At 58.5% G+C, this 25991-nt stretch overlaps 2 protein-coding genes across 3 annotated transcripts; both read left to right on the top strand.

Moving 5' to 3' along the window:
• OSM (oncostatin M) lies at positions 1-4020 on the top strand. The gene is made up of 3 exons (XM_025474530.3): positions 1-151; positions 1777-1910; positions 2448-4020. Exons 1-3 carry the CDS (start codon positions 118-120, stop codon positions 3021-3023), a joined length of 744 nt encoding a protein of 247 aa, XP_025330315.1. The 5' UTR covers positions 1-117; the 3' UTR covers positions 3024-4020.
• Positions 2902-25550, top strand: LIF (LIF interleukin 6 family cytokine). Of its 2 annotated transcripts, XM_025474521.3 has the most exons (6): positions 2902-3034; positions 7274-7327; positions 7847-8800; positions 19009-19128; positions 21027-21205; positions 21942-25550. In XM_025474521.3, the coding sequence occupies exons 4-6, from the start codon at positions 19110-19112 to the stop codon at positions 22350-22352; spliced, it is 609 nt and encodes a 202-aa protein (XP_025330306.1). In that variant the 5' UTR covers positions 2902-3034; positions 7274-7327; positions 7847-8800; positions 19009-19109; the 3' UTR covers positions 22353-25550. The 2 variants fall into 2 exon arrangements, with proteins under 2 accessions (XP_025330306.1, XP_025330308.1); XM_025474523.3 differs by lacking the exons at positions 2902-3034; positions 7274-7327; positions 7847-8800 and adding an exon at positions 14639-16692.
• Positions 25551-25991: the final 441 nt, after the last annotated feature.

The following is a 25991-nucleotide window of genomic DNA, read 5'->3' as shown; positions in this document are numbered from 1 at the left end:
ACCTCACGAGGTGTTGGCCAATCGCCCTGGCGGGCATAAAGTGGCTGCCAGCCCGCAGGGCTCCCAGCCAGGAGGTGTCACCCCCAGCAGGCGCCGGCTGGAGCTCGGGCACCCAGCATGCAGGCACAGCTTCTGTGGAGGACGCTGCCCAGTAAGTACTTCCTTCCTCTCCACCAGCACCCTCTTGCTGTGCCCATGGGTGCCAGCGGGGAGCAGGAACACCTTCTGTCCTTTGGGAGTTGGGAAGGCCAGGCACCAGAAGGATGCTGAGAAGAGGAGAGAGCCAGGAGGTCAGGCAAAGAGAGTGGTCCACTGAGAACACAGCATCTTCACAGGGTAGAGAAGGAATATCTCCAGAAACCTTCTAAGGGGAGGTGATAGAGAATCGACTATGGGAGCAAGAGAATAAGGGAAGGGGATAGATTGTGGGAGAAGCCAGGGAAGCAGGAGGAAGGGGGGTGATGTGCTGCACAGAGAAGGAAGCTGCAGAAGCTGAGCAGGAAAGCAGCGTGATGCCTGGAGGGGCGATGAGACCTTCTTACCCTGATTCACGGGCTCTGGGATGGATAGACACAGTCGGCCAGGCCTGGGGACCCTGGAGCCCACACAATCACACAGCACACATAGCCACACCCACAGGGTGACATGCACACAGAGCCATGTGATGTCATTCAGAGCCCTCAATCTCACCAACCCAGGAACCCCCACATGCAGCCCGGGCCCCCACGGCGGACTGGACACAATGCTCGTTTGTGGCCAGTTTTTCCTCTCACCTCACGCAGACCTGGACCCCCACCCATGAAGACACCTTAGTCCCACCTGCAGGGAGAGCTCACATGCACCGCACCACACCGTCCCCAGCCAGCCCGGCAGCAGATACCCAGGGAGGCAGTGAGGAGTGCCCTACAGTCGCGGTGCCCGGGTGCCCAGCCCCTCAGCTGTCCCCAGCCACTCTTCCCCAAGGGGCTGAACGGTTCTTAGGAAGGGAACATGGTGTCACTGCCTTCCGGGCCATTGCGCCACAGGCCCCTTCCGACCACATGGCTGCCGGTGCCTCCTGGGGGGTGGATGTGGGGAGGCTGCTGAGCAGTAACTATGCCCCCACCACCCCACACAGCCTGGCTTACAGCATCCCTGGTGGGCCTGACAAAAGTGGCCACTAATGGGGAGAAGAGGAAGGTGCAAGAAGTCAAGGACAGTGCTAGCCTTGTGTGACCTGGGCAAGCCTTTCTCCTTTGGTGCCTTGATTTTCCTGTCAGTAGGATGGGGCTATGGTCTGAATAATCCCATACACCCTTTACTGACAGAATCCAGTTGGAAAGGCAGCCTCCCTTGCTTGTACAGACATACCTCTGGGCACCAGGCTGCCTCCAGGCTGAGCACACCTGCATAGAGGGCCAGGGTCTGTGACAGGAGAGCCCAGGGTCTTGGCCCAGAGGTTTTGCAGAGAGCAGCCCCATGTGGGCTGCCCTGTGTTGGATCCTGAGGTCAGCAGGACTGGCAGGCATGGGAACCTCAGCTGAGCCCCACAGCCTCCTCTCAAGGGCCTGCTCAGTGAAGCACAGCCACTGTTTTGGATGCTGGGCAGTGACTCACTGAGGGGGTGGCAGCGGCCCCAGCAGGTGCTGCACTGCATATACAGAGCCCAGCCCCACCCTCGATGGCATGAGGCCTAAGACTATGGGCACAACCTCGGAGGCCCTCTTGGATATCCTCCCCTCTGAAAGCCACCCACCTCCCCAAATCTGGTGACACCGCCCCCCTTCTCTGCCCCAGGTCTGGTCCTTGGACTCCTGTTCCTGAGCATGCCAGCCATGGGCAGCTGTTCGGATAAGTATCCAGAGCTCCTTGGGCAGCTCCAGAAGCAGGCGGACTTCATGCAGCACACCAACACGCTCCTGGACCTTTATGTGAGCGCCTGGCCCCTGGTGCATCTGAGTCTCAGAGAACAGCAGGCCTAAGCCAGGAGTGAGCCCAGGGAGGATGAGGCCCAACTCCCATTCATCCAGCCCCCACTCCATATGGGGCAGGTGGGGAAACCAAGTCCCTGTGTTATTCTAGGGCCACATTGACCCCTCTGGGCCTAACTCTAAAACATCAAGGAGACGATACAGCTTTCCCAGCTTGTTCTCAGCCTCAGACGTAGCAGTGAACAAAACAGAGTGCTGCCCTCCTGAGGCCCCCTGCTTACCTCTCTTCTTGCACTCCCCACACCAGTCACTCACTGCCTGTGCAGTCACCCCAACCAGCCCCCTAGCATCCTTCTGCCCCTGCCTGCAGTGACTGGGGAGTTCTCATGTCTCTCTGGCCTTAGTTTCTTGATTTGTACAATGGGAGGATTGGATGGGGTACATGAGGTCCAGTATTTCAAGGCAGACCAGAGTAGACTTGTCTGTGTGTGTGGTGGGGGCGCTAGCGCTCACCCCCTGATTCTCCTTTTCCTCCAGATCAGAAGCCAAGGCCTGGACAAGAATGGGCTGAAGGAGCACTGCCGGGAGCGCCCCGGGGCCTTCCCTAGCAAAGATGCCCTGCAGAGGCTCAGCAGGCGGGTGTTCCTGCGGACCCTCGACACCACGCTGGGCCAAGTTCTGCTCAGACTGGCTGCCTTAGAGCAGGACATCCCCAAAGCCCAGGACTTGGAGATGCTGAGTGGGGTGAAGCTGAACATTCGCGGGTTCAAGAACAACATCCACTGCATGGCACAGCTCCTTCCAGGCTCCTCGGAGACGACTGAGCCCACTCCAACCAGCCCAGGGGCTTCTCCATCACCCACCCCCACCTTAGACACCTTTCAGCGCAGGCTGGAGGGCTGCAGGTTCCTGCATGGCTACCATCGCTTCATGCGCTCTGTGGGGCAGGTCTTCCGGGAGTGGGGGAAGAGTCTAAGTCGGAGCCGGAGGCACAGCCCCCACCAGGGCCTGCTGAAGGGAGCCCGCAGGATGCAGCTCTCTGGGAGGAACAAGAGACTCATGCCCAGGGTGCAGCTCGCCCCTGGTAGCCATAGGGGCGCCCCTGGAGGATAGAGGACCCACAGGTATTCTGTATGATGGTATCTGCCTCAGGCCTCCAAACGTACCCACCCTGCTTCCCCACGTCTCAGAAGTGCACTTAAGGGGGTGGGAGCCAGGCAGGCCCCTTTACCTCCTCCAGGGTGGATGGGAAGGGTCGGGCCATTGAGCCCCTAGCCCTGAGTTCCCCAGTCTTGGTGGGGTGGCCAGGTCAGGCCACGCGGGGCCAAATTTCCATTGATTCAGGGGTCTGATGACACAGGCTGACTCATGGCCAGACTGACTGCCCCCCCTGCCCTGCTCCCCAGAGGCCTGCAGGCCCTTCCCTCTCATGACTTGCAGGGCTGTTGCCCCCAGACTTCCTCCTTTCCATGGTGGCATGGTTCTGAGGGGGAGGTCAGGGCCTGAGCTGGCCTCTTATGCCTCATTGCCGATCTCAGGCCAGACACCTGGACATCTGGGTGACTTCACTTTAGGCAGCTGTAACAGGGGAAGAGTGTCCTAGGAGGAGCACTGATCTGGGGCGTCTAGGAACAGGGCTCAGGTCCCAGCTCAACCCCTAACTTGCTGTGTGGTCTTAGGCAGGCCACTTTTCCTCTCTGGACCTCAGTTTTCTCTTTGTGATTCAAGGGGGTCGGTGCAAAGCCTTCTAGGCTTGCCAGTAGCTGGGATTCTATGACATAGAGAGGGTATCAAATGCAGTGCAAATGGACATGGCCTGAAGACTTGAGTTCTCTATAGACCTACTACTACTGCCTGGAAGCGTGGGGTCTTGGGTCCCAGCTGCTGGCTGCTCCCCCTGGTGGTGCATCATGAAATTTTCTCACGCAGAAAGCCTGGTTCTCTGAAAGGGGGGCCCAAAAGCTGCTGGGCCAATTCTTTGGAAGGATATGACTAATTTATCGATTTTTATCAGTTTTTATCATTTTTCATATTTATAAGGCTTATTTATGATGTGTATTTAATGTTAATATTGTGCCAACATATATTTAAAACTTGCCTGGTTTCTAAAGCCCTTGGATCTCTCTGCTGCCTTGTGGGAAAGGATTTGGGGGAATCTGGCCTCTTAGAGAGATGGGCACTCTGACTGTAGGGGTGTCTCAAACACAGGACACTTATCACATCTGGATGTGACTCCCTTAAGATGCTAGGGGCCTGGGGTGTCAGGGTTTAGGAGTAAGTGGGAAGAGAGGAAAGAAAGCTGGAGCTGTGGGCCCCTGTGGGTAGGTGGCTGGGTCCGTGTGCTGATGTGTGTTCAGTGAGATAGACAAGATACTAACAGATCCTGCCTCAGAAGTGGCCTGTGACCTGCTGTGTGCTTGAGCCTGCCTCCTGAGGGGCCTCAGAAGGTTGGGATTTCATCTGGCCACCAGAAAACTGGGCTCCCTCCTGATGCTCAGGGCCTCACCTTTTTTTTTTTTTTTTTTAATTCTGAAACTTCTTAATGCACAAAAAGAATATCCCAGAAACAGAACAGGTATTCACTTAATGATGAAATACTATATAAAGGAGCCCCCTCCCCAATTCATAAGTGGGGACATAGTATAAACAGAGGTGAAGGAAGGTGACCACTTGAGGATTAAATGCAAACCCTAAAGTTGTACACACCATGACTTTGTATATATGCCGATAACCTGCTAAGGCAGTAGCTACAAAGGAAGAGCTAACGGAAGTGCATGAACTTGACCTGGATCAGTCCCTGGCCACCCCATCTCCTGGGACTGAAGGCCAAGATGGGAATAGGACTTAACATCATGGGTAGAAGAGAGCCTCATGCGGGACTCTCTGCAATAGATATGATCCACTTTGCAAATGAGAAGAATGAGTCAGGGAGACTGAGCAACCTGCCCACGTCCTCAGAGCAAATTTGCCGGGAGTGCGGGCACATGTTGAATTCAAGGTCCTTTAGATGCCAGGGTGGGAGCATCTTCTGCTACCCTTTGGCCTCTGTAACTCGGCCAACAGTGTGATGAGTCCCTGAAGACACAGAGCTCCCAGGCTAGGGGGCAGACAGGCAACAGACGCACAGAAAAGCCAACAGGACATTGCAGTATGAGCTCGGCCAAACTAACGCAGTATGATGTGGCAGAGTGGGAGACTCAGACCACAGGGGTGGTCAGGGTGGCGTCTGGAAGAGGTGAAGCCTCTACATCCACTCTGGAACCAGAATGACGCACAGAAGGGGCAGGGTCTCCCTCCTGGTGGTGGGAACAGCTAGCTAGGGCAAAGCCTCCAAGCATTCAAGGATCAGTGTATAGTGAGTGGGGGGCGTCACTGATTTGCCAAAAAGGCCCAGAGAAGGGAGGTGTCTTACTCAAGATCTGAGAGGGAACGTCGGTGCAATGCTCCAGGCCCTGACTCCCAACCAGTGGTCTTCCTGGGCAGTGTCCAGCATATTCCAGGTCAGGTACCTAGTAAGAGCTTCCCACTGTCCCCCACTGGGCCCTCCCTTGCTCTTGAGGCTCCTACCACACAGGCTACCTTTTGGCTACCGATATGCCCCACCACGAGGCCTCTGCCTATGCTGTTCCTTCTGTCTGGAACACTGTTCCTTGTCACCACGATCAGCACATCCTCAGCTATCCTTCCCTATCACCCATGGTCTGGGTCCAGCAACTTGCTTATTTGTTCTCTTAAACCTGTCTTATTGGGGGGGTGCCCTCACCTGCTGTGGTTTACCCTCTGGCTCCCCTGCTGGCCTGGAACTGCTGAGCATGGAGATGGCATCTGCCTCCCTCTGCTCCATCCCAGCGCCTGCACCCTGTAGGAGCTCAGTGAGGAGCGGGGCAGGTGGGGTCCTGGAGGGGTCAGAGAGCTGAGCTGCATGCCAGGGAGGCCAGCCTGCATGGTGCCACTGCCAGCAAGGGGCCGGCCTCTCTGCCCTGCCCTGGCACGGGGGTGGGGGGCTTTCCTCAGGCTGAGCTGCTGGGAAGCTGTGGGTGGAAGTGGCAGACACCGAAAGCCAGGCACACTCAGGTTCTCGGAGCGGAAGGGGGTTGGTGCTGTGGCAGGCGTGCGGTTGCCCACGGAGTGAGCAAAGGTTGGTCTATGGAGGAGGAGCTGGGAGCCCAGGGTGACTGCCCCCCCCCCCCCGCCTGGGCCCCTTGCCAGCCCCCTTACTCTGTGGATAAGCCCCAGGAGAAGTGTCTGGCTTTGAGCTGGAGCACTACCCACCCTGTAGGAGGCAGATCAAGGGGCTCCAGAATCTGGGGAGGGAGTCTCAGGGGCCCCATCTCTGAGCACTTGTCACCTCCACACTGTGTCCTGATGAGACCACAGCTGCAGGTGCCCTCAAGCTGCCACCTCCAGCCTGGTGCTCTCCCAAGCCCACAGACCCAATTGCTAGGAACATCTGCTGAGAGCCCTGTGGATTCCTCAAGGCCAAGCTCACCCGCACCTGATTTCTGCTTCCCATTTGACCCCACAGAAGTTCCAGAAGCCCAGTCCTCATCTTCTCCTCTCTCAGCCTCTCCTCTCTCCATTGATCATAATGTCTCGTGGTTTCTCCCACATCCTGTCTCTGGCACATGCCTTCTTCTCTCCCGGCAGCCAGCCAGGTCCTGGCTCCCTGGACACGGCAAAAAAAAATCTCCCTGCTACTGTATCTTCTGCTCCCAAGCCTTCAGGGACTCCCTTCTGTCCTACTGCTGTGGCATCGATTCCAAACCCTTCATCACACGTAACATGCCAGGCCCCTGCTCTCATGCCCGGCCAGCTTTGCCAGCGCGTGTCTGAGTTCGATCCATGCTCTGCTGGCCCCCCAAGCCATCTAAGCATCCTGACCTCCCCGAAGTCTGCATTTCCCTGTACCCAGCCTCCTACCCTCCCTCCCTGAGCCCTAGTTCAAATGCCTCCTACTCTTTGATTCTGCCTTCCAGAAGGGCTTCTTGGGCTTCCCTGGGGCTTGCAGGTGGCTGCCTGCAGGCCATTATTTCTGGGGTCTGCATCTAGAATCGCAATAAGCTTTCTCTGATCATCCACGGGAGACTAGGGTTCCCACAACCATCTGCTGTGACAGGCAGCAGAGTGGGGCTCAAATAATACTTTAGTGCCACAGAGGGAGCTGATCCTCTACAAGGCGCGTTTTCCCTGGCGTGGTGCTATCCTGTGAGCGAGCGGAGGTATATGCTTCTTCCCAGTGTGGTTGCATGAAGGGACCAAGTGGCCACAGGCCACGGGGGAGCTGGGACAGGCTCAGGAAGATAAAGGGTCCTGGCCTTGCTACAGGCACCAACTCAAAGCCAGCTTTTCTTGTTCTTTTTCAGTTTTTCAAGGTGGCAGTCAGCCCCTCAGCCAACTGCGTATAACACACAAGGCTGGTAAGTTCCCCGGGACAGGGGGCCCAGAGGGCAGGGGAAAGGGGAGCATGGGGTGCCTGGCACTTACTATCCATCCGCAAAACAAACTCAGGACTTGGCAATGGCAGAGTTGGGTCTTTGGCCTCCGTGACCTTTACTGTCCACCACCGTCAACGTGATTCTTTTCCCTCCTTCTCGAGGGATGAGAAAGATACTTGAGAGTCAAGAAAAATGAGTTCAAACTCCAGCCACCCTGCCCTTAAACCTGTGCAACCTCCTGGGTTGAGCCTCAGTTTTCCCCTCTATACAGTGGGCTAACTTGGCCCGCCTCCCTGGCTGTAAGATTTCCCAGGAGACAACACACACACACACACACACACACACACACACTCAAGCACGCACGCACGCACGCACGCACGCACGCAGGCACACATGCACTGCGTTGTTTCAGCGTTACCATAAGCTGTCACTGAGCAGGTGCATAAGCAGCGTTTTCTTTACTTTCTCTCATTGTCTCTTCCTTATTGCTTTTCCTCACAGCTTTTCTCTCCGTGTCCGTGTCCTCCTGCCTCCCACCCTTCACACCAAGCCCAGGACCCAGAGTGCACACAGAGCCCCTTCTCCACGCGGAGACAAGGCTCACAGTCCACGGCCAGCACTGAGGAGGCCTTCCGCTTGGCCAGCCCTACTCCCTGTTTCCTGGGGCGGCCCCAAGGGCTGGGCTCTGCTCCCTGGCTCGGGGAGGGGCGAAGGTCTTCCGGGGAGGTGGGTTGGGCAGGTGGGGCCCTGGAGCCTGTGGAGGAGGGCCAATCAGATGGGCCATCCCAACCCGGATGATCCGGGGCTCCGAGGTGGGTGCTGGGGCAGCGTGGGGTGGCTCGGTGATGGGGGGGGGGCGCTGGGTCCAGGGTGGCGGCTGCAGCCCTGTGACTCTTCTGGGGACGGGGACAAGGGGCATGGCCCTGGTGCACACGGCTTGTGGCAGGTCTGAGTCAAAACACCTAAGGCCGACCCCGGCCAGTCATGCGGAGGGCTGCTCAGTCATCGCCTTATGCTGGCCTGGGTCACCCAGGCAGGCTGGGTGCGGCCCAGTCAGTTGTGACTCAGGTCCCAGCGGCATTGCCACGCAGCGCTGGGTAGGGGTGCTGGGCTCAGGGTCGCCCCCTCCCCACCCCCCAGCCTCACTTTACCCCTCGGCCACCCTGAAGACCCTGCCCCACCTGTCAGGCACAGTCTGGCCAGGAGTCTGGGGTTCTGTGCCTCTGTTGCACCCAGCCCTTCAGCCAGGGGGTGGGGTGGAAGTGGGGGGAGCCTCAGGGCCACCCGGCACTTGACGGGAAGTCAAGTGGGGGGCAGTGTGAGGAGCTGTCTCCAGAGAAGATTCAGCAGGAGAGGGAAGCAGAGGGGGCCTGGCCCTGAACTTGATGGTGTCCCACTGAAGATCTGGAAAACACCTGCGAGACTCCAGAGGGTCCTGCACGGGCACAGACCACGGTAGGCCTCCCTGATCGGGCAGGGCTGGGGGGTAGCTGCCAGCCTCCAAATTCATCCTCAGCACCAGCAAATCCTCCAGTGTCTGGGGGGTACCTGGTGGCCCACACGGTTCTCCAAGCCTCGGTCTTCTCAGCTGTGTAACGGGCATGGTAAGGCATTTCCTGCCCATCTCACCAAGAACATTGAGGTAAAGTGGACAGACCAGATGCGAAAGTGTCATGGGTCACTAAGGGGTTAAAGGTCATGGAAGAGCAGAGGAGAGAGCACCAGATGGAGAGGCCAGAATCCTGGCATTGCATGAGCCCAGAAGGGGTCACCTCTTGTGAGGAAGGGGTCTTGATTCCTGGATTCCCAGGGGACCCTCAAATTCCCTTTACCCCAGAGCAGTAGAGGGTCCTGAGCCTGGGGCAGCCTAGCTTTTCCTCGGATGGAGATGCGGCAGGCAGAGGGTCCCTGTCCCTCCAGAAGGGGCTGTGGTGGGTCATGGGGCATGGGGTGGCCCCTGCCCGCCTCTGCGTTGGGGAGAAAGGCCGGGGGGTCTTTACCAAAGTGAAGTCCCTCGTGGGAGGCTCTGGGGTGTGTGGTCAGTCAAGGTCATGGCCCCCTACACTTTTGACCTTGGGCCATCAAAGGACTCGACCGCTCTGCTTTGTCCACTCTGTAAGATGGGTCTAACTGTGAAAGTACCAGTTCCCAAAGCCATGGTGAAGAAAAAGGAAAAACATAACTGAAGTGTATGCAGAGCTTGGCACCGCAGGAGAGGGCACCTTGGCACAAATAACCGGAGAAGGGCCTGGACCCCAGTCTTGCCATCAGCAGTTCCTGACCGCGGAGAAGCTTCCGGGACGGCGGGGACATTGTACCCAGGGCCTGTCCTAGGTGGGAACTAGGTCGTCCTGGGACCTGAGGTGGGCGGGGAGGGGCGGTGGGCTCCCCACCTCCTCCCGGATCTCCCGCTGGATCGCGGCCCGCCGCCCACCCCAGCCCCCTGAGGGTGGCCCTTGGCGCCCCCTTGCGGCCGGTGCTCCCCTTCACTCTTCCCTCCCGGCGCAGGAGGGGCAGGACCAGGCCGAGGCCCTCCTGCACCCTCCGCGGCTCTGCTTCCGCGGCCTCCGCTCTCCCTCCGCTGCGAGCCTCGGGCATCCCCGCCCACTTCCTCAGTCCCCAAATCCAGCCCGGCCCGGCCCGGCCCGGCCCCGGGGGAGGCACCGCGCAGCCACCGGCCCGGGCTCGCTGGTGTCGCGGCGGCGGCGCTGGGCGGTGGGGGGCGCTGCAGCCCGCGCCTTGGGGCCTAAGCGGCGGGGCGCCGGGCAGCCGGGCTGAGCCCTCAACCCTGCCGGTCCCTCCTCTCTCTTCCACAAGACCCCAAAGTCCCCGCCTTCAAAAGCCTTTTCTAGATCCTTGGAGACCGATGGCCTTCTCTAGACCTGTTTTGCAGCTGGGGAAGCCGAGACTCCAAGAAGCTTCCTTCTGGAATTCTCACAACTAACGGGACCCAAAAATCAGGGTTCTTGACTCCCTGCCTGGGAGTCCCGCGGGTCGTTGGGGAATGTGCCGCTGATGTGCTTGTGTCCTGTGGCCTTGGAAAAGTGACTTCCCTTCTCTGGGTCACACCTGTGAAATTTTAACAGTGAGGTTAATATCAGCCGGGCACACCTTCCAGAGGGTGTTGCTACCCTCATGGGTTGATGACATGGAGTCCCATGCTGTAGACATGTGAGCGAGGAGGCCCCCTGTGTGGGGGCCACAGTTCCTAAGTGTGGGACCTACACCCCGCTCTGTGGTCTGGCTGATTGCTGAGCCCACCTAGTTCCCCTCCACCCGCCAATCTCATCTTCCCAACACGTGCCCTTTACAAGTGGGGACACTGAGGCCAGGAGAGGCCATGATGGTCTCTGTAAGTTCCCTCCTCCTCCCCAGTCCTCTTGGGAGATAAGTGGGCTCTCAGGAAGGAGTCTAAGGATGGGGAACTGTGGGCCACCATCCTCCTGCTGTGAAGGTCCCCTGCTGGCCACCCATTGGCCAGAGCAGATGTGGGAGCTCCTGGCTGCTGAGGGGCTGGCAGGGATACTGGCCCTGCAGATAGCCCACTGTGATGCCGGGGCTGGCCCAGTCCCACCCAGAAAGGGAGGAAGCGGAAACGGGGTCCAGGGGTGGGGCGGGGGTGGAAAGGGCCCTGCTGGGCAGGAGATCAGAGCAGGATTGTGTCATGGAGTCCTGTGGCTGATAAGGGGCTGAGTGGCCAGCCCATGCAGGAGGGGCTCCCTGGGGAAGACTCATCCTGGGGACCCCCATGTCCCCTGTTGCCAGTGAGCCCTGCCCATCCTGGTATCTGTTATAGGGAAACCCTGGGGGTGTGGGGGGCGTGGGGGGCGTGGGGTAGAGAACTGGCTCCATCACACCCTGTGTGACATCAGGCAAACATTCAGCCCTCTGAGCCTCAGTTTCCATGTCTGCGAAACAGGATTAAAATGCCTCCCTTGGAGGTGGGGGCTAGGACTGGAGATAATAGGCTCAGGGAAGTGCTTTGTAATGGTTTGCTTTCAAGGACGTGGGTAGGGGAGAGGCCCATGATGGCCTTTGGGGTTTGCAGTGTGCCAGCCATGTGCCCCAGAAAGGGCGGGAAGCAGGGCTGGAGTGGCCCAAAGGTGCAGGGTTTGTGGGAGACCGGCAGCATATCCAGGTTGCCCGAGGGAGGTGGGAGGAGGCCTAGCCTTCTTGTCCCTGCTCCACATGAGCTGCTCCCCTACCTGGTCCTGTCCCCCCCAGACTTCAAGGAGCTCCTCCTTTCTTCTCTTTCCAGGGAAGAGAACGGTCCAACCCTAACTAGGCCTCATTCCTTCCCTCCTCCCCCCACACTGGGAGGGGGCCACTCTATACTCTCCCCATCTTATCACCTCCCATCCACCGTCCTCACAACATTTCCTCAGTCCCTGTAGGCGCTGAGGGACAGTTTGGAGAGAGGGCCTGATTGCCTCCCTGACATCATCTCTGGGGTCGGGTTGGGGTGGCTCCAGTGAGCCTGACTCTGGAGGGAGGCTGGGCCCCACCTCTGGCCGGCCAGTTTCAGGCTGAGTGGGTCCGCGGGGCTGCTTCCTGTTCTGTTTATTGCCTCTGAGTTCAGGAAATCATTGAGTGAAACATCCTCCCCCACCCCCACCCCCCACCCCGCGATTATTTAATAGGAGCCGAGCTGTGGTCTCTCTCTTTTGGAAAATCCAGTGGGAGAAGGAAGCTGTCAGTTCAGCTCTGACATCAGCTTTGTCCCTGCGCCAAGAATCAGGGTGGCCAGGGCGGGGGGCGGGGGGGGGCCTGGGGCGGGGTGGGGAGGAAACCAGCTGCTGGTGGCCCCCGTGACGTGAGGCTGCCACACGGTTCCCAGGGGTGGGAGCTGGAGGGTGAGGGGCAGGGATGTTGGAGACACACTTGGGACGCACACGCCCGCACGCACGCATGCAGGGTCATGCCTCTCCACTTGTGCCCACCGACCCCTTGCCATGTGGACTCACACAGACGCAAGGTCAGACACATACTTGTACAGGATTCATGCACATGGTCACTCACACATCCACACAATCACAAAGAGAGCTCACAGAGTCAGCTAGAGATGTGCATGCGTCAGCTCTCTCCCACAAGCAAACAGACCAGCACAGACACACATGTGCACACTCATAGGATCAGACGCAGCCCGACACAGACGTGCAAATACCCAGAGACCTTCATGTGTCAATGCTCATTCAGACCCAGACAGACAAACAGACAGACCCATGGCGTGGCCGGCAGGCGCTCCCAGACACGGACTCAGTCTATGGGTTGCAGGCTACCCTGGAAGAGGGGCTGTGGCCACTTCTTCCTCCCGCTGCCCCGCCCTCGCCCTCGGTGAGGATGAAGGGTTCCCAGTGGAGGAGTGAGGAGAGGCTCCTGATGATCCCCGCCCCACCCAGGTGGGGCAGGGAGGGTGGGGAGCTGAGGGTCTGAGGCTGCGGGAGGGAGTGGAGAATGGGAGGCTGGGACCCGGGAGGGCCTTTGTCCCATGCAGGGTGATGACAGGCCTCCACCCCACACCAGGAGCGCCCGCCCTGCCCCGCCTGCAGCACCTCCTGCCCATTCCTGAGCTGGAAGGGATGGCGGGTGACACAGGAGTCATGAGTCCCATGCTGTCAACTGCTGAATGACCTTGGGCAAGTCACTCCTCAGCCCCTCAGGGCCTGGCTTTCATCATCGATACCAGTGGCTTGCAAACGTTTTTGACCACGACCCACAGTTAGAAACACATTGCACCTTGCAACCAGAGGATGATGCACGCGCTGACACATATAGACAACGGAAAAAAAAGTTTGTGAAGCAGCACTCCGGGCGATGCCCAGTGATTTTGCTATTCCATTTCCTTTTTGAAAGTGCTGGCAGCAACGCTCTAAATTGAATCCATGAGCTGCTAAGAGGCCGGCTCCGAAACCTGTGAGTGTGAAAGTATGGCTCTGCACATCCGCCTGCTGTAGTCTCGGGCTAGGTGGAGACTCGGGGAGAGCCAGGAGGAGGCCAGAGAGCTTACCGACACTGCCGCTGGATGGAGGGGGAGAGGAGAGCCACCTAGTCTAGAGATGGAGATGCTGAGGCCAGAGCCCGCAGTGGAAGCGGGTCACGCGACAACATGGGCCGTGGAGGCAGGCTCCTGCCCCTGCCGAGGATGTAATCAGGGCTCTGTGGGCTGCTGCTTCCTTTGCAATTTCTATCAGAATTGAAGAAAAAATGCAGTCACTCTGATTCACCTCCAGGGGGGTGATTCCTGACGCAGAACCGGGCGGGAAATGTCCGGGTGATGATGGGGGCAGTTGGCGGCAGGCCAGGATGGCTTCTGGCCCATGCTTGGCCCTGAGGGGTGTAGCTGGTCCCTGCCAGAGATTTGATGGGGTGAGGGTGAGAAAGAGCAGACTCTATGCCCGGAGCCTGGGCCTCAAGAGCCTCCAATACAGATGGGCTCTCCGGGATCCTGCGGTGGGAAGTATTACTTAGTCCCCTGCGAAGGTTCTGAAAGGCTGCCTGTTTCCCCAGGACCCATGCTATGCTCTGTGAACTGAGAGGACCACGAGCTCTCCCTGGCCTAACTCTCAGACCCAGGCCCCTAGCTCAAGCTGGGGTTTGAGCCCCTTCCTGTGACCACTCGGAGTCTGGTTAGAATGACTGTCATGTGTTAGGCACTTTGCGTTTCCCACGGAACATCCTCATGACAACACTACAGCGTTCCCCACTTCCAGAGGGGAAATCAAGGCTCAGAGAGAGGAAGCCAGTTGCCCCAGGCAAAATGGTTGGTAAGTGGTGTGGGCAGGATTTGAACCCAGGTTCTCCTGGCTCTAAGCCACACCCTTACCCACAGGCTCTACCACCAGCCTAGCCCTGGCTGGCCCACAGCTGACTTTCGACACGGCGCCATGGGCCACAGGGAAGTCCACGATGGTTTCGTGGTGCCGCGGGGTGCAGGCTGGGCCACGGGTGTAGCTGCACCTTCATTGCTCAAGTGTTGAATAATGAGGTGCTTTTGCCTTTCGGACGGGACAGCCAACTGCCAGGGTTGTGCCAGGAATTCCTGAGCTGCTTCTGTCAACTCTGGCTGCCCGCCGCCACCCCCCCCCCAGCCCTCGTCCTGGGCCACAGCCTCTGACCCCTGACTTCCTCCCACCTGACTCCCCTGTGCTCATTTCCCAGGTGGGCACATCAAGGCAAGGGGCTGGGCATGAGCTGGTGGCTAAGAGCAGCTGCTGCTTGGGTTTTCAGAGAACTGAGATCTCAGCTGGGCACAGGGGAGGGGATGGTGAAGGAAGGAGGGGGCCGGTCTGGGCAGTGGGGGTTGCCCAGAGCACTCTGTTTCTGGGTCACTGGTCTTGGGGAATTCCCCGATGCCCAGAGAGCTGCTTACCTGGTGAGTAACTGCTACTGGCTGCCCACACAGGATGCCTGACTGCGAGGGTACCTCCCCGCCACCCCCCTGCCGATGGCCACTGCCACACTGCCCTCTCCCCTGAGTGCCCCTGAGGCCCAGGAAAGAGACAGACAGGCAGGGGGCTGTCTCCCGCCCCCACGTCCCCCCACCCAGGGCTCCGCAGGGGGCGGCTGGTGATTCAAGCCCCTCTGAGCTGAGCTATGTCTCCTTCCTTCTCAGATGGGGCCTGGGGGTGAATCAGTTCCTGGGGGCGGTGAGCCCGGGTCAGCTGCTGTCCTCAGCTCAGGCTTGGGGGGGCTGTTCAGGGACCAGGATGGGACATGGGGAGACTGAGTACTGCCACGCCATCCCCCCATATGACCTGCCTTATCTTTCTGGGGTGCCCCTGAAGCTGGAACCCATCAGGATGTCCTGCCTCCGTTAGCCATCAGGGGAGGATGCACAGGTTCCTCTCAGCTTTCCCTCCTCAGCCCTGGAGTGGGCCCAATTTCCTCATTTGTAAAATGGGGACAGAAACCCCTACTTCACGGGTGTGGTGAGGATCTTCACCTGGTAAGAATACATGCTGACAGGTATAGAGGGCTTGTGGGGTGCTCAGAACCACTCTGAGCCCCGATACCTCACAGCAAACCACAGCATAAGTGCCATCATTCCCATTTTATAGATGGAGAAACTGAGGCCAGGAGGTGCTCACTTCCCCCAAAGTCACCCAGCTCATAACTGGCAAAACCAAACCTCCAACCTAGCCCTCACTGAGGCCAAAGTCCATGCTTTAAACCACGCAACTCCACACCGTCTCCCCATGAGACGTTTGGCACGGGCGGCTTTTGGAAATTGTGAAATGCTTTTAAAAAATACTTAGCATCTGCTCTGGTGTAACCCTGAGCCAGGTGCTGTCAGGAGTACAAATGAGTATCAGACCCCATCCAAACCCTCGAAGAGTGAGGAAGAAGACTTGTCTCCACTTGAAAGGAGAGCAGGCAGGACCAGGCAGACTCGAGCTGGTCGGGGCTGTGGCCGGGGAGGCTTCCTGGAAGAAGCGGCCTATGTGTTCCTCCTCACCTTCGCTCCTCCCAGAGCTAGAGGTGCTTCTGGCATCACCGTGGCCTATAAGCCAGAGCTCTGGGTTCCAGCCCCCACCCGATTGCCTCTGCATAGCCCTGGGCAAGTGGCTTTGCTGCTCCAAGCCTCAGTTTACCCATCTGAAAGATAAGACGCCCGTGACCTTCTAGGAGAGGCTTATGAATGGCAGGCGAGAATCAGCAGGAAAGGAGGACCCGGTGGCCACATGCGGCAAAGCGACTTGGACCAAAAGAGCCCCGAGGGCCCCTGGGAAGGCGGACACATGGGCTTATTTCCTGGAGAGGGGAGATGAGCAAGTGGCTGGCACAGCCACCTGGAGACAGCACCCGGGGGCCCTGACCCGGGAGTGCCCTGCCGAGGCGAAGGGCCCCATGTGGACCCTAACTGTCCCCCTCACCCTCCGGCTGGTCAAATCCCCAGCAGGCCCAGTGTGCAGGAGCAGGACAGGCCGGGGATGAAGTCACAGCTGGAAGGGGCTGAGCTGGGGCTGCCACTCCAGGGTGGGGCCTGGGGTCATGACCCTGGGAGCATGCAGCCAAGAAGGGAGGATGCCTTCCGTGAGGAAGCCTAGGGGAAAACACAAACACACACACACACACACACACACACACACACACACACACAGCATAGAGAGGGAGGGAAGAAAACAAACTCCAGGAGACCAAAGCTGGCCTGGAGCGCGGGCTGGGCGGCTGATTCCTGGGGACCAAGGCCACGTTGCAGGCAGCTCCTGGCCTGGCGGCTCCAAGACCCTGCCCGAGCTTCCCCCCAGAGGCCAGGTGCAGAGGGTGCCTGGACATGGACAGGAAAGGGAGGCCGGGCCTAGGGCGCCGAGGGGCCCACAGCTCTTGGGGAGCACGGACCAAATCAGGTACCGTGAGAGGGGAAACTGAGGCCTGGGGGGCCAGTCGGGGAGGGAGTTAAGTGTCTTCTATACTCTGCCCCTACTTCCTGTTTCCTGTGGGGGTGGGTCTGAGATTCCATGGCGACTGGGGGTAGATTGTAGGGCTGGCATGGGATCTAGGGAGCCGAAGGCAGTATGAGGACCTGGAGGTCCACTCAGAAGGGACATAGGGGAGGGACAGAGGCAGGACAGTGGTGGGACAGCGTACCAGCTTCCAGGAGAATCAGGGCACGTAGTGAGAGTCTCAGGTGGGGGAACGAAGGGATCCACAGATGGGGCCACAGTGGGGTCTAGGTCAGATGGACTTTCGGTCCATTTCAGAAGCACCAGGCTGAGTCAGGTGACACGGGTCTAGGAGATGTGGCGGTAAGGCTGGAGGCTGATCTGGCATTCATGTTCACGTGCTCTGTGTTGGTCAGGCTCTCATGCAGGAGAGTAGAGGAGTTGTAGGGGGGTGGGGGTTGGATTTTTTGTGAAGGGAGGGAGGTGAGCTGGGATGTTTGGGGCCGTGGGGTCTTCTGAGCCAGGCTGGGGTAGGTGGGCCTCCAGGGGATGTAGGCTGACCCCATAGTACGTGTATGGGAGGGGCAAGTGCCAGGTGGGGTCTTCTATGGCCTTCCAAGGAAGAGACAAGGTGTGAGGGGGGCAGGAAGGGAGGAGGAAGGAGAGCCGCTGTGACTCTACCAGCCTCCTCCCTGCCGGGAAGTGCCAGCTGGGATGGGCACTTTTATCACCCCACATCCCAGGTCCTGCTGGGAGAGCTTGGGGGAAGTGAGCCTGCACAGGGCAGAGTGTGTGGGGGGAGCAGGCATGAGGGCTCGTCCTGGCACGATGAGGGAGGAACGCGTGGCTGGGCAGGTCCTGGATGTGGTAAGAGGAGGAGCTGGGAGGGTGCATGGAGGATGGGTAAGGGGTGAGCAGGGGCCAGAGAAAGGCTGTGAGTCTCCCTGGCCTTGGAAAGCCAACTCTCCCGCCTTGTTTTCTGGTTAGGGTCAGGCTGGAGGGCTGGGGTGGGATCCCCAGGGGAATGAGACATCTCCTGGGACAGAGGGTGCCCCTGGAAACTTGGGGGACAGTGTGGTGCCAGTTATGTATCCTCTGGCCAGTGCTCGCTCACATCATTTTTGGGAAGTGGTTTTTTTTTGGGGGGGGGAGGAGTCCCACGCTCATTTTGCCCTGGTCCCCACCATTCCTTCCTGCCTCTCCTCATGCATTCACAAATCTAACTGGCCAGGATAGACACCAGAATTTGTGACCCTGACTTACAGACTCTAGAAACACCTTTTGAGGGTCACCATTATGCTCTGAGGCTGAGCCCCAAGGGGCTTCCGAGGCAGGTTTTGGGAGGCAGGCTATTTCTCTTCTCCCCAGCCAGCTCTCAGCATCCTGAAGAAGAAACCTGGGTCTGATCCACTAGGCCTCCCTAGGTCTCTGCTCCAGGTGTCCCTCCGAATGGAAATGCTGGACCACCTTTCCCTGAAAGGGGAGGTGGGATGGCAAAGAATTTTGGTAAACCACGGACACACAACACCTTCTCAGAAGCTCCTCCTGAGGCTGTTCCCAAAAAACTAAGTGACCGCAAAACCCTCTCCCTCTTTCCCCATCTTCCCAGCCCCCTCCCCAGCCTCACAGGTACCTGTGGTCAGCAGTGTAAGCTTGCTGATGGTGGTCAGGAGGCCAGACCCTGGGGGACTCGGGGCAACCTGCTCCCTTTGAAGCCCCACTTTGCCTAGTGGCAATGGGTAGGCTGGGGAAGGCTACCTCTGAGGTGCCCACATTCAGTTCTGCTTTATTACTGTCTAAAGTCCAAGCCCGGCCCCAGCCCCTCTTCCTGGAGCCTCCTTCTCAGCCGAGCTCCAGCCTGCCTCCTCCCCACTGCCCCCCAAATCCCTTGATCAGGGGGCCACAGGTGCCAGCCTCCATCTGCTTGCCTAGTGTCAGGCCACCTCCCCAAACCCAGGTGAGCACCTACAGCCCCTGGGGACCCCGATGACTCTAGCCTGGGGACCCTCCTTGCCCTCCCCAACTTCAAACAGCTCCTAGGGCAAGCCACTCAGGAAAACCACAGGGTGTTTTGTTGAAGAGTTCATTATAATTTTATCAATCAAATTCTTAGAAGAGGGAAAAAAAAAAAGTCTGCTCTCTCCACCCTCCCCCCTCACTGCCCCCCCCCCCCACTCTCACTTTCTTCCATTCATAATTTCCTATGATGCACCTCAAACAACTTCCTGGACGGGGATCCCTGCTAAATATAGCTGTTTCTCTCTCTGTCTTACAACACAGGCTCCAGTATATAAATCAGGCAAATTCCCCGTTGAGCATGAACCTCTGAAAACTGCCGGCATCTAAGGTCTCCTCCAAGGCCCTCTGGAGTCCAGCCCATAATGAAGGTCTTGGCGGCAGGTAAATCCACCCGCCCCGCGCCGGCTTCCGCGCCCCACCGCGGGTGCTGCGGCAACTTGGGGCGCTTGGCGACCGCGAGCGGGACACCCACTCGCCGCAGACACACGGACACTTGGGGCACCGGTGCAGCCGGTCCGGCCACCGGAGGCGCTGGGTGGCGGCGGGGAGCGAGCGCAGGCACATGGTCCCGGCACCGCGCGCCCAGCCCGCCCGGGGGCCTGCAGGTTGGCGGGCAAGGGAGGGGGCCGCGCAGCCTTCCTCCTGCTCCTCCTCCTCCTCCTCCTCCTCCTCCTCCTCCTCCTCCTCCTCGCTCCGGCCGCTCTCCCGTCTGCTCTTCCCGCTCTGCTTTCTCCCGATTCACCCTCCCTCTTTCTTTCTTTCTTTCTTTCTTTCTTTCTTTCTTTCTTTCTTTCTTTCTTTCTTTCTTTCTTTCTTTCTTTCTTTCTTTCTTTCTTTCTTTCTGTCTTTCCTCTTTCTCTTTTCCAACCGTGTCCCGGGCTGCGCCCAGGGAGGGGCACCGGCCTCCGAGCAGCTTGCAAACTCCGGCCGGGACGGAAGCAGGTGCCGCCTCCATCTGCTAGTGCCTGGAAAGCTGTGGTCTTTGCTAGGTGAGCCGGGGGTGTGTGGGGGCCCCCCAACCATGCCGGGTCTCAGCACTGCCTGGGGATGCTGGGAGGAGCAGGGGACCCAGGAGAAGCGAACTCGAGGCTGCCACCGTCCCAGTAGGGGAGATCCCAGGGCTCCAGCGCCCCCCTTCGCCCCAGCCTCACCGGTTCTCCAGCCTCACTGGTGTGTCGCCCCCAGCTCCTGCTGCTGGGCCACTGGGAAAGGCCCCTCAGAGGGGACCCAGAGCAAAGTTGGGAAGCGGGCGCCCTGGGGGGAGGGGCGACCCAGGACAGGCCCAGACGGCTCCCAGCTCTCCTGTCACCTTTCACTTTCCTTCCTCCCCCGCCCACCTGGCTGCCTGCGACCTTTTCCCTTTTCTCTTTTCTGGTTGCACCATTTCCTCTCCCTCCCCAAGGCTCTGAGGACCTGTGAGACCCCAGGATTCTCCTTGTCCTAAGCCAGCGATGGGGCAAATAGTAGAGGAGAGGTGGGTGGCATGGAGGCAGGAGCTGTGCAGAGCTGGGGGGACAGGAGGTTCTGAATGATGGTTTGGGGTTGGAGAAGGGGCAGAACTGGACAACTGGGGTGGAGTTGAAGGTCCTAGATAGGAGAATGGCCCCATCTGGAGAAGAGTCGCTGCAGAAGAGATGGGGAAGGGTGGCGGAATTAGGAGACAAATGGCCCAGGGAGCCAGTGTCAAGTGACAGGTTTAAGAGGGAGAACAGAGTGTCAGTAGAAGATCCCCCCACCCTTTCCCCCACACCCCCACTCCGGGTTCCCATTGGAGCCTGATCTGGGAGCTCTGGCCTGCGATAGGCCAGTGAGCATGAAGCAATGCACTGGAATCTGGACCATCCTGCAAGGTGGGAAGATAGGGGCCACTGGGGCCACTTGAGACCCGCTGGGCCTGGGGCATAGTGCCCTCCAACCAGAGGAGCAGGAGGCCTCAGGGGCTTTTGCCATCCTGAGGGAAAGGGCTGGATGGTTTGTGTCACCCTGGACCCAGCTCCCAGCTGGTGGGCACAGCTCATGTCCTACCCCCTTACTCCTCTTAGGAGAAGGGAAAAATAAGAGAAAGTCTAGAGAAGCAGAGATAGAGATCTGGAGAGAGGGAGGCAGAGAGAAACAGATGCAGTGACATCATGAAAGCTCGAAGCAGCCAGGGGAAGACAGAGCTGGAGGTGGAGCTGGGGCACTGGTGTCCCTGGGGGAGGTGAAGCGCATCTTCTACCATGAGCCCTCTCGCTCACCTCCACCCGCCCTGCTCATGGCTCCTTCCTGCCTGTTCCCAGGAGTTGTGCCCCTGCTGCTGGTTCTGCACTGGAAACACGGGGCAGGGAGCCCCCTTCCTATCACCCCTGTCAACGCCACCTGCGCCACACGCCACCCATGTCACAGCAACCTCATGAACCAGATCAGGAACCAACTGGCGCAGCTCAATGGCAGCGCCAATGCCCTCTTTATTCTCTATGTAAGTCCCCTTTCCAGGTCCTGAGGAAGTTGGGGGGGGGGGGTTGCTCCACTGACCTGGGCTGTTGGGGCTGGCCAGGGAAGAGAGCTTTTGGAGCTGGAAGGAGAGTGTGGGGAAGGGGCTTGGTTCAACCACACCCAGAGCCCCCCAGCTTCCGAGCCACCGGCGCCCCCACCCCCAGGCTCAGAGACTGGAAGCCACTTTTCTAGGGTGCCCAGTTAGGTCGGGGCAGAGCTGGGGGGGTGGTGGGGAGAGGGAGAGGCCTGGCACTGCTGGTCTAGGGATTCCTCTACCACATGGAGCAGGAGGCCAGTGAGAGACAGAGAGGAAGTAGGGTGGCTGGGGAGATGCTGCTGAGAGAGAAAGTAGGCTGTGGGTGTCTGGGGTGCAAAGCCAACCAGGAAGAAGGTGCGTACAGTGGGTGAAAGGGCAAGTGTGTGTGGCGTACCCGCAGGAGGTGAGACATGGTATTTTCCTTTCGGTCCCCATATGATCCTAATGAGGGTGATGAAAATCCCTTGCATGACGTAGGCCTTGATTCTCTGCGAAGTATGTTTGCACCGTGATTACTTCTGGCTCTCACGACCATCCTGAGATGTCTAGAGGGCATGTAATGGGTCTCTATGCTAGGGGTGGGAAACTGAGACCCAAGAGCTTGCCCAGAGACTGGGTGGCAGGTTTGAAACATCTGTCCACGATCCCCACGTCACTTCCCCTCTCCCTCTCTGCTCCTCAGTACACAGCCCAGGGGGAGCCGTTCCCCAACAACCTGGACAAGCTGTGTGGCCCCAACGTGACAGACTTCCCACCATTCCACGCCAACAGCACGGAGAAGACCCGGCTGGTGGAGCTGTACCGCATCATCGCCTACCTTGGGGCCTCCCTGGGCAACATCACCCGGGACCAGAAGGTCCTCAATCCCAATGCCCTCAGCCTCCACAGCAAGCTGAATGCCACTGCGGACATCATGCGGGGCCTCCTCAGCAACGTGCTCTGCCGCCTGTGTAGCAAGTACCACGTGGCCCACGTGGACGTGGCCTATGGGCCCGACACCTCGGGCAAGGATGTCTTCCAGAAGAAGAAGTTGGGCTGTCAGCTCCTGGGGAAGTATAAGCAGGTCATTGCCGTGGTGGCCCAGGCCTTCTAGACAGGAGGTCTTGAAGCGTGCCGTAGGTGACCTGAGATCTTGGGCTCAGGCAGCTCTCAGACTGTGGCCAGGGCCCAGAGCATTGCTGGACCCACATAGGGGCTGCTGGCAGACCCCAAGGGGTTCCTGGCCAGTCCACTCCCTCTAGGGTGGGCTGTGACAAAGCCGAGCAGAATCAAAACTCCCATAGGCAGGGCCTGTCTACAGTACCAATTAGAAGAAGGACCCCCGTTCCTCTGGGAGACTATGGCCAGGCACCAGGTTGTTGGGCTGCTGTGGGGATTGGGGGCTGGACCTCTGTCCTCAGTTGGCCCCTTGGCCAGGGGTTTTGTAAGAAAACTGTACAAGTTATCCATGGCGACCCTGACTGTGGGGCGAGACAACTGGGGTCAGGGGAATTGCCCAGCCCCACAGAATGACCACCATCCAGCCTCTGTCCCTTATGCAGGCTTTAGAAAGTTTGGGCTCAGGCCGGCCAGAGGAGCTGGGATCCAGAGGACTTCTTGGTCCCTACAAGTATAGTGAGTGGAAGTTAGGAGAGTTATGGTTTGAGATGTTCCTTCTCTTGAGCATGATTGGGGAGAGCTCAGGTCTAGGGATGGGACTGTGAGGCAGAAAGTCCCAGGATGAGCTCACTGGCACTTAGGCTCGTAGGGAGGCAGAGAGCCTCCCACCTTCAGGGAAGGGAGGTCCTGAAAGCCTTGGCAGGCTTTCCTTCTTCCCTGAAGTCTTTCCTGAAGCCTGGGATGGCCGGGGTCCGGTGGCTGGACCCGGAGGTAGGGTTTGGGGAGGTGGGCAGGTGAAAAGGTTCTAAGGGGACCCAGAGTCTTCTTCTGGGCCAGGGTCTATAAGGGATGGGAAGGACTGGGGAATTCAGAGTGGCAGCTCACACGGGAGGCCCCGTGAGGTCACACAAAGGTACTTGATGGGGACTAGAGGCCATCTCTGGTTCCTAGAGCAAGGGGACAGCAGGACCTGAGGTCAGGGTCTCAGAGAAGCCTGAGAGCCAAGAGTGCTGTGTGTCTGACCCAGCATGATTGTCTATTTATTATGATGCCCTATTTATATTAACTTATTGGTGCTTTAAATGGCAAAATTAGCTCTCTCTTCCCTGCTTCCTACTCAACAGAAATAATACAATGGCTCATAAAGGAGCCAGGGCCAAGCCTTAGCAGGGACTGGTCCAGAAGTCAAAGATGTTACAAGTGGAATAAGCCTTACGGGTGAAGCTCAGACAAGGGTCAGGACCCGAGAGAACTGGTCGCCGTGGGTGGGGGAGCAGGGGACCCAGCTCCGTACCCCATCCCAACTGTGACTCGGTTTGGGGGTTTCAGGATCCTGGCTTGGAGGCAGGCTGGGCCGGTTTGTGGAGTGGCCGGGGGCCTTCTCCCAGGGCCACCATGTTGCTTGGTTCCAGGGGGGCTCACTCAACACTGTTTTCTGGCGGCCCTTGGAATTGTGCAGTGAGGGGCAACATTCATGGTTGAAATGGTGCCCTGGAGCATTGGATGAGGCAGTCCTGGTGGCCCGGCCTGCTGCTGTTTCCTCGTTCCCATACTGTCTCTAGACCAGCAGTTGAGGGGCTCTGGAACAGTCCTGACCCAGCATCCAGCATGCTTGCACACAGTGGGGAAGCTCCTTCTCCGGTGGCCCAAACACCCACAAAGGGCCAGAGGGCCTGGCTGGACCCTCTGGGAAGCCGGGGCAGTGCAGGGAGGAGCTCCCTGCTCTGGAGAAGAGCATAGGGAGGCCCTGGGCCTGCGACCAGGAAGCTGTGGTCCCTCCTGCCCCACCTCTCCCCACACCCCCACCCATGTCTGGGCTCCCAGGCAGGGAACCCGATCCTTTCCTTTGTGCTGGGGCCAGGCTAGTAGAGAAACGCCCTCCAGTCTGGGAGCAAGGGAGGGGGTGCGGAGCTGGGGCAGCTGCTCAGAGCAGCATTCTGGCTTCTTCTCAAACCCTGAGCGGTGGCGGTCCTAGCGGTTCAGCCAATGTGATTATGGTACTTTGCACTCACTTTGCACCTCTCTGTCTTCCCTGAGCACTTTACCCGCACACACCGGGTGGCAGGTGGGCAGGCAGCAGGGTAGGAGGGGGAGGCAAGGCTATTTTGTGGTGGGTGGCAGAGGAGACCATGACAGCCACATGTTTTCTGAATCTGGGTCATACTCACCCTTGCAGTGTCGTAGCCTGCTGTCGTCCCTGCGCTCTGCTCTTTCGGTGAACGTGGCTCGAAGGCTGGGGGGCCAGCTGGGTCTCTAATCATCCCATCACCTCCCTTACACGGACTCCTCATGCTGAGCCCACCTGCGCAGCCTCTGAGGCTCAGAGGCCAAAGGAATCTCTTCCCTGGGACCCAAACCTCCCCTCTGCCTCACTCCCACTGCCTTTGCCCCCACCCCCACCCCACCGTCCCTATGTCCTGCTCTGCTCCTCAACCCCCATCCTTAGCGCTCTTTCTAGAACCATTCCAGCGGACCACTCTGCACAGCATCCCAGAGTTATGGAGCCTTTGTGTGGAAAAAGCTTTGCAGGGCAGGAAGCTTTCCTTTTCCTCCTTTTTCATCTGCTGGTGGTTGACCAACACCTGCATCCTGCGTCAAGAGGAGGAGGAGGGAGAGGTTGTCGGCAGAGGAGGGGGTAGGACAGTAGTTTTGCAATTTGTGGAGAAGGGAGTACTGGGAACTTTTATTTATTTAAAAACATTTTAAACAAAAGAAGCACCGCTAGTTTATTTGTCTCTCCTCCCCCTCTCCTTGGGCCCTCCTGGGGGATGCCCCCTGCCCCCACCCCCAGCTCCAGAAGAGGCCCAGTCCCACCTTGCTGGCTCTCCAGAACAGATAGAGCATGTGGGGTCAGAGACCAGAATCAAGTGGGAATTTCCCTTCAGATGGTACAGATGCGCTCACTTTGAGATCACCCCCTCCCGCGCGCCTCCACCCCAGTACCTGGGTGTCTCTTCCAGCCGCACTGCTAGCTCTGTTTGTCCCTCTGTGTTTCCCTCCTTCCTTTCTACTGGCTAGGACTTGGCCTTGAGGGACAAATTCCTCTTTGATGAATGTACCCTGTGGGAATGTTTCATACTGACAGATTATTTTTATTTATTCAATGTCATATTTAAAATATTTATTTTTTATACTGAAGGAATACTTTTTTTTAAGAAAAAAGAGAAATTAATAAAGAATCTGCTCTTGGCAAGCTCTGCAGACTGTATTGATGTGGGGAGACAGGGCTGGAGGGGCTGGGACTGTCTCTATCCTGGACACCCAACCGAGTAGAGTTCCGCTCTACCAGGAGCTGGGGAGGAGGCTGGGAAGAGGGGGCGAGGGTGCCGGCATGGGTGGGTGGGGTGGGCAGAACAGGCACAGAGGGAAGAAGATGGATGGGATTCGAGATTGTGGGGTGCCGCCCAGAAAGGCCCCTGCCCCTCATCTCTCATGGTAGCCCCATGACTGTCTAAGAGTCATCATCTCCATTTAACAGAGGGGGAAACTGAGTCTCAGAGACATGAAGCCATTTGCCCAGGGTCCCAGTGGCAGAGTCACTGGTTTTAGGGCCACCTCTCAGCTCTAAATCTCATGTTCTTTCTGCTGCGTGGAACTCCAGGGACCTTGAAGATACCAATTGCCAATTTTCTGC

The sequence above is a fragment of the Canis lupus genome, chromosome 26 (assembly GCF_003254725.2).
Source record: "Canis lupus dingo isolate Sandy chromosome 26, ASM325472v2, whole genome shotgun sequence".
In the NCBI taxonomy this organism is placed as follows: Eukaryota; Metazoa; Chordata; class Mammalia; order Carnivora; family Canidae; genus Canis; species Canis lupus.
This window is presented reverse-complemented; position numbering and strand designations above follow the sequence as displayed.